Consider the following 16,275-nt stretch of genomic DNA (forward strand, 5'->3'; position numbering starts at 1 on the left):
TTCCTCATCAATATACACACAATACCCCATAATGACATCACAATACCCCATAATGACATCACAATACCCCATAATGACATCACAATACCCCATAATGACAAAGTGAAAACAGTTTTTTAGACATTTTTTTGCAAATGTATAAATTTAGATATTTCGATGTAAAAAAAAACCAGAAATATCTTATTTACATAAGTATTCAGACCCTTTGCTATGAGAATCTAAATTTAGCTCAGCTGCATCCTGTTTCCATTGATCATCCTTGAAATGTTCCTACAACTTGATTGGAGTCCACCCGTGGTAAATTCAATTGATTGAACATGATTTGGAAAGGTACTCAACCTGTCTATATAAGGTCTCACAGTTGACAGTGCATGTCAGAGCAAAACCCAAGCCATGAGGTTGAAGGAATTATCCGTAGAGCTCCGAGACAGGATTGTGTCGAGGCACAGATCTGGGGAAGGGCACCAAAACACTTCTGCAGCATTGAAGGTCTGCAAGAACACAGTGGCCACCATCGTTCATAAATGGAAGAAGTTTGGAACCACCAAGACTCTTCCTAGAGCTGGCAGATAGAAGAGCCTTGATCATGGAGGTGACCAAGAACCCGATGGTCACTCTGACCTCCGTGGAGAACATTCCAGAAGGACAACCATCTCTGCAGCACTCCACCAATCAGGCCTTTACGGTAGAGTGGCCAGACGGAAGCCACACCTCAGTGAAAAGCACCTAAAGGACTCTCAGACCATGAGAAACAAGATTCTCAAGATTGAACACTTTGGCCTGAATGCCAAGCATCACGTCTGGAGGAAACCTGGCACCATCTCTACGGTGAAGCATGGTGGTGGCAGCATCATGTTGTGGGGATGTTTTTCAGGGACTGGGAGACCAGTCAGGATCGAGGCAAAGATGAACGGATCCAAGCACAGAGAGATCCTTGATGAAAACCTGCTCCAGAGCACACAGGACCCGAGACTGGGGGTGAAGGTTCACCTTCCAACAGGACAACAACCCTAAGCACAAAGCCAAGACAACGCAGCAGTGGCTTTGGAACAAGTCTCTGAATGTCCTTGAGTGGCCCTGCCAGAGCCCAGACTTGAACCTAATCGAACATCTCTGGTGAGACCTTAAAATAGCTGTGCAGCGACGCTCCCCATCCAACCTGACAGAGCTTGAGAGGATCTGCAGAGAAGAATGGGAGATACTCCCCAAATACAGGTGTGCCAAGCTTGTAACGTCATACCCCAAGAAGAGTCAAAGCTGTAATCACTGCCTAAGGTGCTTCAACAAAGTACTGAGTAAAGGGTCTGAATACTTATGTAAATGTGATATTTGAGGTTTTCTTTCTTTTACATTTGCAAAAATGTCTAAAAAACGTTTTTTTTGCTTTGTCAATATGGGGTATTGTGATGTCATTATGGGGTATTGTGATGTCATTATGGGGCATTGTGATGTCATTATGGGGTATTGTGATGTCATTATGGGGCATTGTGATGTCATTGTGGGGTATTGTGATGTCATTAAGTGGTATTGTGATGTCATTAAGGGGTATTGTGATGTCAATATGGGGTATTGTGATGTCATTATGGGGTATTGTGATGTCATTATGGGGTATTGTGATGTCATTATGGGGTATTGTGATGTCATTAAGTGGTATTGTGATGTCATTAAGGGGTATTGTGATGTCAATATGGGGTATTGTGATGTCATTATGGGGTATTGTGATGTCATTATGGGGTATTGTGATGTCATTATGGGGTATTGTGATGTCATTATGGGGTATTGTGATGTCATTATGGGGTATTGTGATGTCATTAAGGGGTATTGTGATGTCATTATGGGGTATTTTGATGTCATTATGGGGTATTGTGATGTCATTATGGGGTATTGTGATGTCATTATGGGGTATTGTGATGTCATTAAGTGGTATTGTGATGTCATTAAGGGGTATTGTGATGTCAATATGGGGTATTGTGATGTCATTATGGGGTATTGTGATGTCATTATGGGGTATTGTGATGTCATTATGGGGTATTGTGATGTCATTATGGGGTATTGTGATGTCATTATGGGGTATTGTGATGTCATTAAGGGGTATTGTGATGTCATTATGGGGTATTGTGATGTCATTATGGGGTATTGTGATGTCATTATGGGGTATTGTGATGTCATTATGGGGTATTGTGATGTCATTAAGTGGTATTGTGATGTCATTAAGGGGTATTGTGATGTCAATATGGGGTATTGTGATGTCATTATGGGGTATTGTGATGTCATTTAGGGGTATTGTGATGTCATTATGGGGTATTGTGATGTCATTATGGGGTATTGTGATGTCATTAAGGGGTATTGTGATGTCATTAAGTGGTATTGTGATGTCATTAAGGGGTATTGTGATGTCAATATGGGGTATTGTGATGTCATTATGGGGTATTGTGATGTCATTATGGGGTATTGTGATGTCATTATGGGGTATTGTGATGTCATTATGGGGTATTGTGATGTCATTATGGGGTATTGTGATGTCATTAAGGGGTATTGTGATGTCATTATGGGGTATTGTGATGTCATTATGGGGTATTGTGATGTCATTATGGGGTATTGTGATGTCATTATGGGGTATTGTGATGTCATTAAGTGGTATTGTGATGTCATTAAGGGGTATTGTGATGTCAATATGGGGTATTGTGATGTCATTATGGGGTATTGTGATGTCATTTAGGGGTATTGTGATGTCATTATGGGGTATTGTGATGTCATTATGGGGTATTGTGATGTCATTAAGGGGTATTGTGATGTCATTATGGGGTATTGTGATGTCATTAAGGGGTATTGTGATGCCATTAAGGGGTATTGTGATGTCAATATGGGGTATTGTGATGTCATTTAGGGGTATTGCGATGTCATTATGGGGTATTGTGATGTCATTATGGGGTATTGTGATGTCATTAAGGGGTATTGTGATGTCATTATGGGGTATTGTGATGTCATTAAGGGGTATTGTGATGTCATTAAGGGGTATTGTGATGTCAATATGGGGTATTGTGATGTCAATATGGGGTATTGTGTGTAGACTGATGAGGGAAAACAACGATTTAATACATTTTAGAATAAGGCTGTAACGTAACAATATGTGTAAAAAGTCAAGGGGTCTGAATACTTTCCAAATGCACTGTATGTGTGTGGCCCCTGGAGAGAGTGTGACTGTCCCTCTGTCTGTCTGTGTGTCCCAGGTGTGTGTCTACAGACAGTAGAGAGTGAAGGTTACCCCTCCCCTGTGGTCATCCTGCCCTTTATGAAACACGGAGACCTACACAGCTACCTGCTCTACTCACGCCTTGGAGACTGCCCCGTGGTGAGCACACACACACGTACACGCACACGCACACGCACACACACACACACACACACACACGCACGCACACACACACCACACGCACGCACGCACACACACACACAACGCACGCACACACACACACACACACACACACACACACCGCACACACACACACACACACACCCACCGCACGCACACACACACACCGCACGCACACACACACACACACACAGGGGAGGAGATCTATCTCTTACTGATCAACTTCACTATCAGCTCTTCTTAAGGGAGGACATGTTCATTTGGAAGATAGAGACGACACACAGACTAGTGTTGAGGAACACTGGGCCTTATCCAAACTAGAGTTCCTAGAAAATGTTGAAATGTTGCAGGATTTAGGAAATGGTCCAAAAACACTCTAGTGTAGAAGTTGACATCCCAGCCTCCCTCTGGGACTAGGGTGGACTGCACCACTCTGCTATGGGGGAACAGACTATACCACTCTGTCTGCTATGGGGGGGAACAGACTATACCACTCTGTCTGCTATGGGGGAACAGACTATACCACTCTGTCTGCTATGGGGGAACAGACTATACCACTCTGTCTGCTATGGGGGAACCGACTATACCACTCTGTCTGCTATGGGGGGAACAGACTATACCACTCTGTCTGCTATGGGTGGAACAGACTATACCACTCTGTCTGCTATGGGGGAACAGACTATACCACTCTGTCTGCTATGGGGGGAACAGACTATACCACTCTGTCTGCTATGGGGGGAACAGACTATACCACTCTGTCTGCTATGGGGAGAACAGACTATGCCACTCTGTCTGCTATGGGGAGAACAGACTATACCACTCTGTCTGCTATGGGGGGAACAGACTATACCACTCTGTCTGCTATGGGGGGAACAGACTATACCACTCTGTCTGCTATGGGGGGAACAGACTATACCACTCTGTCTGCTATGGGGGAACAGACTATACCACTCTGTCTGCTATGGGGGGAACAGACTATACCACTCTGTCTGCTATGGGGGGAACAGACTATACCACTCTGTCTGCTATGGGGGGAACAGACTATACCACTCTGTCTGCTATGGGGGAACAGACTATACCACTCTGTCTGCTATGGGGGAACAGACTATACCACTCTGTCTGCTATGGGGGGAACAGACTATACCACTCTGTCTGCTATGGGGGGAACAGACTATACCACTCTGTCTGCTATGGGGGGAACAGACTATACCACTCTATCTGCTATGGGGAGAACAGACTATACCACTCTGGAGAACAGACTATACCACTCTGTCTGCTATGGGGGAACAGACTATACCACTCTGTCTGCTATGGGGGAACAGACTATACCACTCTGTCTGCTATGGGGGAACAGACTATACCACTCTGTCTGCTATGGGGGGAACAGACTATACCACTCTGTCTGCTATGGGGGAACAGACTATACCACTCTGTCTGCTATGGGGAGAACAGACTATACCACTCTGTGTGCTATGGGGGGAACAGACTATACCACTCTGTCTGCTATGGGGAGAACAGACTATACCACTCTGTCTGCTATGGGGGAACAGACTATGCCACTCTGTCTGCTATGGGGGAACAGACTATACCACTCTGTCTGCTATGGGGGGAACAGACTATACCACTCTGTCTGCTATGGGGGAACAGACTATACCACTCTGTCTGCTATGGGGGGAACAGACTATGCCACTCTGTCTGCTATGGGGGGAACAGACTATACCACTCTGTCTGCTATGGGGGGAACAGACTATACCACTATGTCTGTAATGGGGGGAACGGACTATACCACTCTGTCTGCTATGGGGGAACAGACTATACCACTCTGTCTGCTATGGGGGAACAGACTATACCACTCTGTCTGCTATGGGGGGAACAGACTATGCCACTCTGTCTGCTATGGGGGGAACAGACTATACCACTCTGTCTGCTATGGGGGGAACAGACTATACCACTATGTCTGTAATGGGGGGAACGGACTATACCACTCTGTCTGCTATGGGGGGAACAGACTATACCACTCTGTCTGCTATGGGGGAACAGACTATACCACTCTGTCTGATATGGGGGGAACAGACTATGCCACTCTGTCTGCTATGGGGGGAACAGACTATACCACTCTGTCTGCTATGTGGGGAACAGACTATACCACTCTGTCTGCTATGGGGGGAACAGACTATACCACTATGCCTGCTATGGGGGGAACAGACTATTCCACTAATATAAATATAATATATATATATAATATAATCTCTATGTCACATGGTTCAGTCCTGGAAACATAAGAGTCTCTGTCAGACAGAGGAGTATGTCGCCCTCTAGTGTACTGAAAACAAACATGCAGGTCTACCCTTTATGTGGGGATGGCTTTGCAGAACTGCCCCCGCCTATCGTCAGGCTATGCTCAAACCCTACAGGCTATGCTCAAACCCTACAGGCTATGCTCAAACCCTACAGGCTATGCTCAAACCCTACAGGCTATGCTCAAACCCTACAGGCTATGCTCAAACCCTACAGGCTATGCTCAAACCCTACAGACATTACATTTACATTTAAGTCATTTAGCAGACGCTCTTATCCAGAGCGACTTACAAATTGGTGAATTCACCTTCTGACATCAGTGGAACAGCCACTTTACAACAGGCTATGCTCAAACCTACAGGCTATGCTCAAACCTACAGGCTAGGCTCAAACCCTTCAGGCTATGCTCAAACCCTACAGGGTATGCTCAAACCTACAGGCTATGCTCAAACCTACAGGCTAGGCTCAAACCCTTCAGGCTATGCTCAAACCCTTCAGGCTATGCTCAAACCCTCCAGGCTATGCTCAAACCCTACAGGCTAGGCTCAAACCCTTCATGCTATGCTCAAACCCTACAGGCTATGCTCAAACCCTCCAGGCTAGGCTCAAACCCTACAGGCTATGCTCAAACCCTTCAGGCTATGCTCAAACCCTTCAGGCTATGCTCAAACCCTACAGGCTATGCTCAAACCCTACAGGCTATGCTCAAACCCTTCAGGCTATGCTCAAACCCTTCAGGCTATGCTCAAACCCTACAGGCTATGCTCAAACCCTACAGGCTATGCTCAAACCCTACAGGCTATGCTCAAACCCTACAGGCTATGCTCAAACACTACAGGCTATGCTCAAACCCTACAGGCTATGCTCAAACACTACAGGCTATGCTCAAACCCTACAGGCTATGCCCTACAGGCTATGCTCAAACCCTACAGGCTATGCTCAAACCCTTCAGGCTATGCTCAAACCCTTCAGGCTATGCTCAAACCCTACAGGCTATGCTCAAACCCTACAGGCTATGCTCAAACCCTACAGGCTATGCCCTACAGGCTATGCTCAAACCCTACAGGCTATGCTCAAACCCTTCAGGCTATGCTCAAACCCTACAGGCTATTCTCAAACCCTACAGGCTATGCTCAAACCCTTCAGGCTATGCTCAAACCCTACAGGCTATGCTCAAACCCTACAGGCTATGCTCAAACCCTTCAGGCTATGCTCAAACCCTACAGGCTATGCTCAAACCCTACAGGCTATGCTCAAACCCTTCAGGCTATGCTCAAACCCTTCAGGCTATGCTCAAACCCTACAGGCTATGCTCAAACCCTTCAGGCTATGCTCAAACCCTACAGGCTATGCTCAAACCCTACAGGCTATGCTCAAACCCTTCAGGCTATGCTCAAACCCTACAGGCTATGCTCAAACCCTACAGGCTATGCTCAAACCCTACAGGCTATGCTCAAACCCTACAGGCTAGGCTCAAACCCTTCAGGCTATGCTCAAACCCTACAGGCTATGCTCAAACCCTTCAGGCTATGCTCAAACCCTTCAGGCTATGCTCAAACCCTACAGGCTATGCTCAAACCCTACAGGCTATGCTCAAACCCTTCAGGCTATGCTCAAACCCTACAGGCTATGCTCAAACCCTACAGGCTATGCTCAAACCCTACAGGCTATGCTCAAACCCTACAGGCTATGCTCAAACCCTTCAGGCTATGCTCAAACCCTACAGGCTATGCTCAAACCCTACAGGCTATGCTCAAACCCTACAGGCTATGCTCAAACCCTTCAGGCTATGCTCAAACCCTTCAGGCTATGCTCAAACCCTACAGGCTATGCTCAAACCCTTCAGGCTATGCTCAAACCCTACAGGCTATGCTCAAACCCTACAGGCTAGGCTCAAACCCTTCAGGCTATGCTCAAACCCTACAGACATTACATTTACATTTAAGTCATTTAGCAGACGCTCTTATCCAGAGCGACTTACAAATTGGTGAATTCACCTTCTGACATCAGTGGAACAGCCACTTTACAACAGGCTATGCTCAAACCCTTCAGGCTATGCTCAATCCCTACAGGCTATGCTCAAACACCACAGGCTATCCTCAAACCCTACAGGCTATGCTAAAACACCACAGGCTATGCTCAAACACCACAGGCTATGCTCAAACACCACAGGCTATGCTCAAACCCTACAGGCTATGCTCAAACCCTTCAGGCTATGCTCAAACCCTACAGGCTATGCTCAAACCGCACAGGCTATGCTCAAACACCACAGGCTATGCTCAAACACCACAGGCTATGCTCAAACCCTTCAGGCTATGCTCAAACCCTACAGGCTATGCTAAAACCCTTCAGGCTATGCTCAAACCATTCAGGCTATGCTCAAACCCTTCAGGCTATGCTCAAACACCACAGGCTATGCTCAAACACCACAGGCTATGCTCAAACCCTACAGGCTATGCTCAAACCCTACAGGCTATGCTCAAACCCTACAGGCTATGCTAAAACCCTTCAGGCTATGCTCAAACCCTTCAGGCTATGCTCAAACCCTACAGGCTATGCTCAAACCCTTCAGGCTATGCTCAAACCCTTCAGGCTATGCTCAAACCCTACAGGCTATGCTCAAACCCTACAGGCTATGCTCAAACCCTTCAGGCTATGCTCAAACCCTACAGGCTATGCTCAAACCCTACAGGCTATGCTCAAACCCTTCAGGCTATGCTCAAACCCTACAGGCTATGATAAAACCCTACAGGCTATGCTCAAACCCTTCAGGCTATGCTCAAACCCTACAGGCTATGCTCAAACCCTTCAGGCTATGCTCAAACCCTACAGGCTATGCTCAAACCCTACAGGCTATGCTCAAACCCTACAGGCTATGCTCAAACCCTTCAGGCTATGCTCAAACCCTACAGGCTATGCTCAAACCCTACAGGCTATGCTCAAACCCTACAGGCTATGCTCAAACCCTTCAGGCTATGCTCAAACCCTACAGGCTAGGCTCAAACCCTACAGGCTATGCTCAAACCCTACAGGCTATGCTCAAACCCTACAGGCTATGCTCAAACCCTTCAGGCTATGCTCAAACCCTACAGGCTATGCTCAAACCCTACAGGCTATGCTCAAACCCTACAGGCTATGCTCAAACCCTACAGGCTATGCTCAAACCCTACAGGCTATGCTCAAACCCTACAGGCTATGCTCAAACCCTACAGGCTATGCTCAAACCCTACAGGCTATGCTCAAACCCTACAGGCTATGCTCAAACCCTACACCCCAACCTGAGCACTCGGTTCTGACACCTCCGGTCTCAAGGGCCGTCCCTTCCTAAATCAATAGTAGTTGCACTAGTCTTTTCCCACTGACGTGTCTGATATCTTCTTTATGGAGGGAAAACGTGACTGATTGTGTGTGACATGTGGCTGTCTCACCGAGTTATCTTAAAGATGAATGCATGAACTGTAAGTCTCTGTGGATTAGACTGTCTGCTAAATGACTAACGTGTCAATGTCGATGTCAATTTTTTCTGTGAAACCTTCAGATAGAAATATAAATATGTTGTGTAGAACAGCCATGTATCTCTGACATTAAGGGATCCTGGCAGGTCTTTTCTTAGTATTTCTACCTGTAGCACAATTGAACCCTGGCAGTAAAACATTTGAATAATCCTTGTCTCTCTTTGTTGTCCTCCAGTACAAATAATCTCTCTCTATCTCTCTCTGTCTCTCTCTGTCTCTCTGTCTCTTTGTCTCTCTCTGTCGATCTCTCTGTCTCTGTCTTTGTCTCACTCTGTCGATCTCTCTCTGTCTCTCTCTATCTCTCTGTCTCTCTCTCTCTCTCTCTGTCTTTGTCTCTCTCTGTTGATCTCTCTCTCTCTCTTTGTCTCTCTCTGTCAATCTCTCTCTGTCTTTGTCTCTCTCTGTCTCTCTGTCGATCTCTCTCTCTGTCTCATTGACTCTCTGTCGATCTCTCTCTCTCTGTCTCTCTGTCTTTGTCTCTTTGTCGATCTCTCTCTGTCTCTCTGTCTTTGTCTCTCTCTGTCAATCTCTCTCTCTCTGTCTGTCTCTCTCTGTCTCTCTGTCGATCTCTCTCTCTCTGTCTCATTGACTCTCTGTCGATCTCTGTCTCTCTGTCGATCTCTCTCTGTCTCTCTGTCTTTGTCTCTCTCTGTCAATCTCTCTCTCTCTGTCTTTGTCTCTCTCTGTCTCTCTGTCGATCTCTCTCTCTGTCTCATTGACTCTCTGTCGATCTCTCTCTCTCTGTGTCTTTGTCTCTCTCTGTCTCTGTCGATCTCTCTCTCTCTCATTGTCTCTCTGTCGATCTCTCTCTCTCTGTCTCATTGACTCTGTCGATCTCTCTCTCTCTGTCTCATTGTCTCTCTGTCTCATTGACTCTCTGTCGATCTCTCTCTCTCTGTCTCTTTCTGTCTCATTGTCTCTCTCTGTCTCATTGACTCTGTCGATCTCTCTCTCTGTCTCATTGTCTCTCTCTCTCTCTGTCTCTCTGTCTCATTGACTCTCTGTCGATCTCTCTCTCTCTCTCTCTCTCTGTCTCTCTCAGTATCTGCTGTTAATTACCCTCCTGAACCCTGACAGTGGTACGCTGTAATACCACCTGTCTCCCTCTCTATCATCCTGCAGTACCTGCCGTCTCAGATGCTGGTGAAGTTCATGGTGGATATCGCCAAGGGGATGGAGTATCTCAGCAGAAACAACTTCATCCACAGAGACCTGGCTGCAAGGAACTGCATGTAATAACCAGCACTGTTGCTACCTATCAGTATCGCTATCGCTAGGCTAGGTTTCTCTGTTTCTATCTCTCTTTCACTATCACTCTCTTTTTTTAAATATTGTTGCCTTCTCTCTCTCTCTGTGTTCCAGGCTGAACCCATCTCTCTCTCTTGCTCTCTCTCTCTGTTCCAGGCTGAACCCAGCTCTCTCACTCTCTCTGTCTCTCTCTCTTGCTCTCTCTCCCTCTCTCTCTCTGTGTTCCAGGCTGAACCAATCTCTCTCTCTCTCTCTCTCTCTCTCTCTCTCTCTCTCTCTCTCTCTCTCTCTCTCTCTCTCTCTGTTCCAGGCTGAACCCAGCTCTCTCACTCTCTCTCTCTCTCTCTCTCTCTCTCTCTGTGTTCCAGGCTGAACCCAGCTCTCTCTCTGTCTCTCTCTCTCTCTCTCTCTCTCTCTCTGTGTTCCAGGCTGAACCCATGTCTCTCTCTGTGTGTATTCCAGGCTGAACCCATGTCTCTCTGTGTGTGTGTTCCAGGCTGAACCCATGTCTCTCTCTGTGTGTGTTCCAGGCTGAACCCAGCTCTCTCTGTGTGTATTCCAGGCTGAACCCATGTATCTCTCTGTGTGTATTCCAGGCTGAATGAGAACATGAATGTGTGTGTTGCTGACTTCGGCCTTTCTAAGAAGATATATAACGGAGACTACTACCGCCAGGGCCGCATCTCTAAGATGCCCGTCAAATGGATCGCCATCGAGAGCCTGGCAGACCGCGTCTACACCACCAAGAGCGATGTGGTGAGTCTAATGCATGTAGTGGTGTGTATATAGTGGTGTGTGTGTAGTGGTGTGTATGTAGTGGTGTGTTTATAGTGGTGTGTGTGTGTATAATGTATATAGTGGTGTGTATATAGTGGTGTGTATGTGGTGGTGTGTATATAGTGGTGTGTATATAGGGGTGTGTATGTAATGGTGTGGTGTGTATATAGTGGTGTGTATATAGTGGTGTGTATATAGGGGTGTGTATATAGTGGTGTGTATATAGTGGTGTGTATATAGGGGTGTGTATGTAGTGGTGTGGTGTGTATATAGTGGTGTGTATATAGTGGTGTGTATATAGGGGTGTGTATGTAGTGGTGTGGTGTGTATGTAGTGGTGTGTATATAGTGGTGTGTATATAGGGGTGTGTATATAGTGGTGTGTATATAGGGGTGTGTATATAGGGGTGTGTATATAGTGGTGTGTATTTAGTGGTGTGTATATAGTGGTGTGTATATAGGGGTGTGTATATAGGGGTGTGGTGTGTATATAGTGGTGTGTATATAGTGGTGTGTATATAGGGGTGTGTATGTAGTGGTGTGGTGTGTATATAGTGGTGTGTATATAGTGGTGTGTATATAGGGGTGTGTATATAGTGGTGTGTATATAGGGGTGTGTATATAGGGGTGTGTATGTAGTGGTGTGGTGTGTATATAGTGGTGTGTATATAGTGGTGTGTATATAGGGGTGTGTATGTAATGGTGTGGTGTGTATATAGTGGTGTGTATATAGGGGTGTGTATGTAGTGGTGTGGTGTGTATATAGTGGTGTGTATATAGTGGTGTGTATATAGGGGTGTGTATGTAATGGTGTGGTGTGTATATAGTGGTGTGTATATAGTGGTCTGTATATAGCGGTGTGTATATAGTGGTGTGTATATAGGGGTGTGTATATAGGGGTGTGTATATAGTGGTGTGTATATAGTGGTGTGTATATAGGGGTGTGTATGTAGTGGTGTGGTGTGTATATAGTGGTGTGTATATAGTGGTGTGTATATAGGGGTGTGTATATAGTGGTGTGTATATAGGGGTGTGTATATAGGGGTGTGTATGTAGTGGTGTGGTGTGTATATAGTGGTGTGTATATAGTGGTGTGTATATAGGGGTGTGTATGTAATGGTGTGGTGTGTATATAGTGGTGTGTATATAGGGGTGTGTATGTAGTGGTGTGGTGTGTATATAGTGGTGTGTATATAGTGGTGTGTATATAGGGGTGTGTATGTAATGGTGTGGTGTGTATATAGTGGTGTGTATATAGTGGTCTGTATATAGCGGTGTGTATATAGTGGTGTGTATATAGGGGTGTGTATATAGGGGTGTGTATATAGTGGTGTGTATATAGTGGTGTGTATGTAGTGGTGTGTATATAGGGGTGTGTATATAGTGGTGTGTATATAGTGGTGTGTATATAGTGGTGTGTATATAGTGGTGTGTATATAGGGGTGTGTATGTAGTGGTGTGGTGTGTATATAGTGGTGTGTATATAGTGGTGTGTATATAGGGGTGTGTATGTAGTGGTGTGGTGTGTATGTAGTGGTGTGTATATAGTGGTGTGTATATAGGGGTGTGTATATAGGGGTGTGTATATAGGGGTGTGTATATAGGGGTGTGCTCATAGTGGTGTGTATATTGTATATAGGGGTGTGTATATAGTAGTTTGTATATAGGGGTGTACATATAGGGGTGTGTATATAGGGGTGTGCTCATAGTGGTGTGCACGTAGTGGTGTGCATGTGTGTGCATACAAATGTATTTTTTCTCAGCACCAGTTAATTCCCCTCCTATAAAGCCTAACTTCTTTGGTGTGTTGTCTATGAGAGGAATTAGGCTTAGGCGAACATGTCAGTGTTTTAATGCTTTGATTTGGTCACAGGCATAGCTGCTGTTTTGTGGATTTGTGTTTGTGTAATGTGTGAGACTGAGGCTCCTCTGACCCCCTCTCTCTCCTCTCTCTGACCCTCTCTCCCTTCTCTCCTCTGACCCCCTCTCTCTCCTCTCTCTGACTCGCTCTCTCTCGCTCCTCTCTCTGACACTCTCTCCTCTCTCACTCTCTCCTCTCTCTGACACTCTCTCCTCTCTCTCACTCTCTCCTCTCACTTCCTATTTTCCCTGACCCTCTCTCTCTCCCACCCTCTCTCACTCTCTCCCCTCTCCCTCTCTCCTCTCTCTGACCCTCTCTCCCTCTCTCCTCTCTCTGACCCTCTCTTCCTCTCTCTGACCCTCTCTCCTCTCTCTGACCCTCTCTCCCTTCTCTCCTCCGACCCCCGCTCTCTCCTCTCTCTGACCCTCTCTCCCTTCTCTCCTCTGACCCCCGCTCTCTCCTCTCTCTGACCCTCTCTCCCTCTCTCTGACCCTCTCTCTCTCACTCTCTCCTCTCTCTGACCCTCTCTCACACCCTCCTCTCTCTCCCTACCTCCCTTCCTCGCTCTCCATCCATTCCTCCCTCATTTCCCTCCCTACCTCACGTCCCCTCTCTCTCTCTCCCTCCCTCCCTCCCTCCCCCTCTCTCCCTCTCTCTCAGTGGTCATTTGGTGTGACCATGTGGGAGATAGCATCGCGCGGCCAGACTCCGTACCCAGGTGTGGAGAACAGTGAGATATATGACTACCTGAGACAAGGAAACCGTCTCAAACAGCCTCCAGACTGTCTGGACAGCATGTGAGTGAATCTACACTCGGTTTCTCTTCTTACAACAGACCTGGGTCAATATACTGTAAATAACAACAGACCTGGGTCAATAGACTGTAAATAACAACAGACCTGGGTCAATAGACTGTAAATAACAACAGACCTGGGTCAATATACTGTAAATAACAACAGACCTGGGTCAATAGACTGTAAATAACAACAGACCTGGGTCAATATACTGTAAATAACAACAGACCTGGGTCAATAGACTGTAAATAACAACAGACCTGGGTCAATAGACTGTAAATAACAACAGACCTGGGTCAATAGACTGTAAATAACAACAGACCTGGGTCAATATACTGTAAATAACAACAGACCTGGGTCAATATACTGTAAATAACAACAGACCTGGGTCAATAGACTGTAAATAACAACAGACCTGGGTCAATATACTGTAAATAACAACAGACCTGGGTCAATATACTGTAAATAACAACAGACCTGGGTCAATATACTGTAAATAACAACAGACCTGGGTCAATAGACTGTAAATAACAACAGACCTGGGTCAATATACTGTAAATAACAACAGACCTGGGTCAATAGACTGTAAATAACAACAGACCTGGGTCAATATACTGTAAATAACAACAGACCTGGGTCAATAGACTGTAAATAACAACAGACCTGGGTCAATAGACTGTAAATAACAACAGACCTGGGTCAATAGACTGTAAATAACAACAGACCTGGGTCAATATACTGTAAATAACAACAGACCTGGGTCAATAGACTGTAAATAACAACAGACCTGGGTCAATATACTGTAAATAACAACAGACCTGGGTCAATAGACTGTAAATAACAACAGACCTGGGTCAATAGACTGTAAATAACAACAGACCTGGGTCAATATACTGTAAATAACAACAGACCTGGGTCAATAGACTGTAAATAACAACAGACCTGGGTCAATAGACTGTAAATAACAACAGACCTGGGTCAATAGACTGTAAATAACAACAGACCTGGGTCAATATACTGTAAATAACAACCGACCTGGGTCAATATACTGTAAATAACAACAGACCTGGGTCAATAGACTGTAAATAACAACAGACCTGGGTCAATATACTGTATATAAAATACTGATTTCCATGTAGTTTGCCTGGTACCCTCTTAGAAAAAAGGGTTATTTGGCTGCACCAATAGGATAACCCTTTTTGGTTCCATGTAGAACCCTCTGTGGAAAGGGTTTAACAATGGAACCCAAAAGGGTTCTACCTGGAACCAAAAAGGGTTCTCCTATGGGGACAGCCAAGGAACCCTTTTAGGTTCTAGATCAGTGTTTCCCAACCCTGGCCCTTCAGTACTCCTAACAGTACACCTTGTCGTTGTAGCCCTGGACAAGCTTGATGATTAGTTGACAAGTTGAATCAGGTGTGCTTGTCCATGGTTACTGTTGGGGTACTGAAGGACCAGGGTTACTGTTGGGGGTACTGAAGGACCAGGGTGACTGTTGGGGGTACTGAAGGACCAGGGTTATTGTTCGGGGTACTAAAGGACCAGGGTTATTGTTGGGGTACTGAAGGACCAGGGTTACTGTTGGGGGTACTGAAGGACCAGGGTGACTGTTGGGGGTACTGAAGGACCAGGGTTATTGTTGGGGGTTGGGGGTACTGAAGGACCAGGGTTACTGTTGGGGGTACTGAAGGACCAGGGTTATTGTTGGGGGTACTGAAGGACCAGGGTGACTGTTGGGGTACTGAAGGACCAGGGTTACTGTTGGGGGTACTGAAGGACCAGGGTTACTGTTGGGGGTACTGAAGGACCAGGGTTATTGTTGGGGGTACTGAAGGACCAGGGTTATTGTTGGGGGTACTGAAGGACCAGGGTTACTGTTGGGGGTACTGAAGGACCAGGGTTACCGTTGGGGGTACTGAAGGACCAGGGTTACTGTTGGGGGTACTGAAGGACCAGGGTTATTGTTGGGGTACTGAAGGACCAGGGTTACTGTTGGGGGTTGGGGGTACTGAAGGACCAGGGTTACTGTTGGGGGTACTGAAGGACCAGGGTAACTGTTGGGGTACTGAAGGACCAGGGTTACTGTTGGGGGTACTGAAGGACCAGGGTTATTGTTGGGGTACTGAAGGACCAGGGTTATTGTTGGGGTACTGAAGGACCAGGGTTATTGTTGGGGGTACTGAAGGACCAGGGTTATTGTTGGGGTACTGAAGAACCAGGGTTACTGTTGGTGTACTGAAGGACCAGGGTTGTTGTTGGGGGTACTGAAGGACCAGGGTTACTGTTGGGGGTACTGAAGGACCAGGGTTATTGTTGGGGGTACTGAAGGACCAGGGTTACTGTTGGGGGTACTGAAGGACCAGGGTGACTGTTGGGGGTTGGGGGTACTGAAGGACCAGGGTTACTGTTG

At 46.2% G+C, this 16,275-nt stretch overlaps 1 protein-coding gene across 1 annotated transcript in view; it reads left to right on the forward strand.

The window, feature by feature from the left end:
* The window catches only part of LOC135546720 (tyrosine-protein kinase receptor UFO), a 100,283-nt gene that overhangs the window by 81,135 nt on the left and 2,873 nt on the right, over nucleotides 1-16,275 (forward strand). Inside the window, exons 15-18 of the mRNA XM_064975355.1 lie at nucleotides 3,231-3,352; nucleotides 10,309-10,418; nucleotides 11,031-11,190; nucleotides 13,732-13,868. Coding sequence (XP_064831427.1) covers nucleotides 3,231-3,352; nucleotides 10,309-10,418; nucleotides 11,031-11,190; nucleotides 13,732-13,868 — 529 coding nt within the window. The remainder of the gene's footprint in view (nucleotides 1-3,230; nucleotides 3,353-10,308; nucleotides 10,419-11,030; nucleotides 11,191-13,731; nucleotides 13,869-16,275) is intronic.

The sequence above is a fragment of the Oncorhynchus masou genome, chromosome 9, assembly GCF_036934945.1.
Source record: "Oncorhynchus masou masou isolate Uvic2021 chromosome 9, UVic_Omas_1.1, whole genome shotgun sequence".
NCBI classification, from domain to species: domain Eukaryota; kingdom Metazoa; phylum Chordata; class Actinopteri; order Salmoniformes; family Salmonidae; genus Oncorhynchus; species Oncorhynchus masou.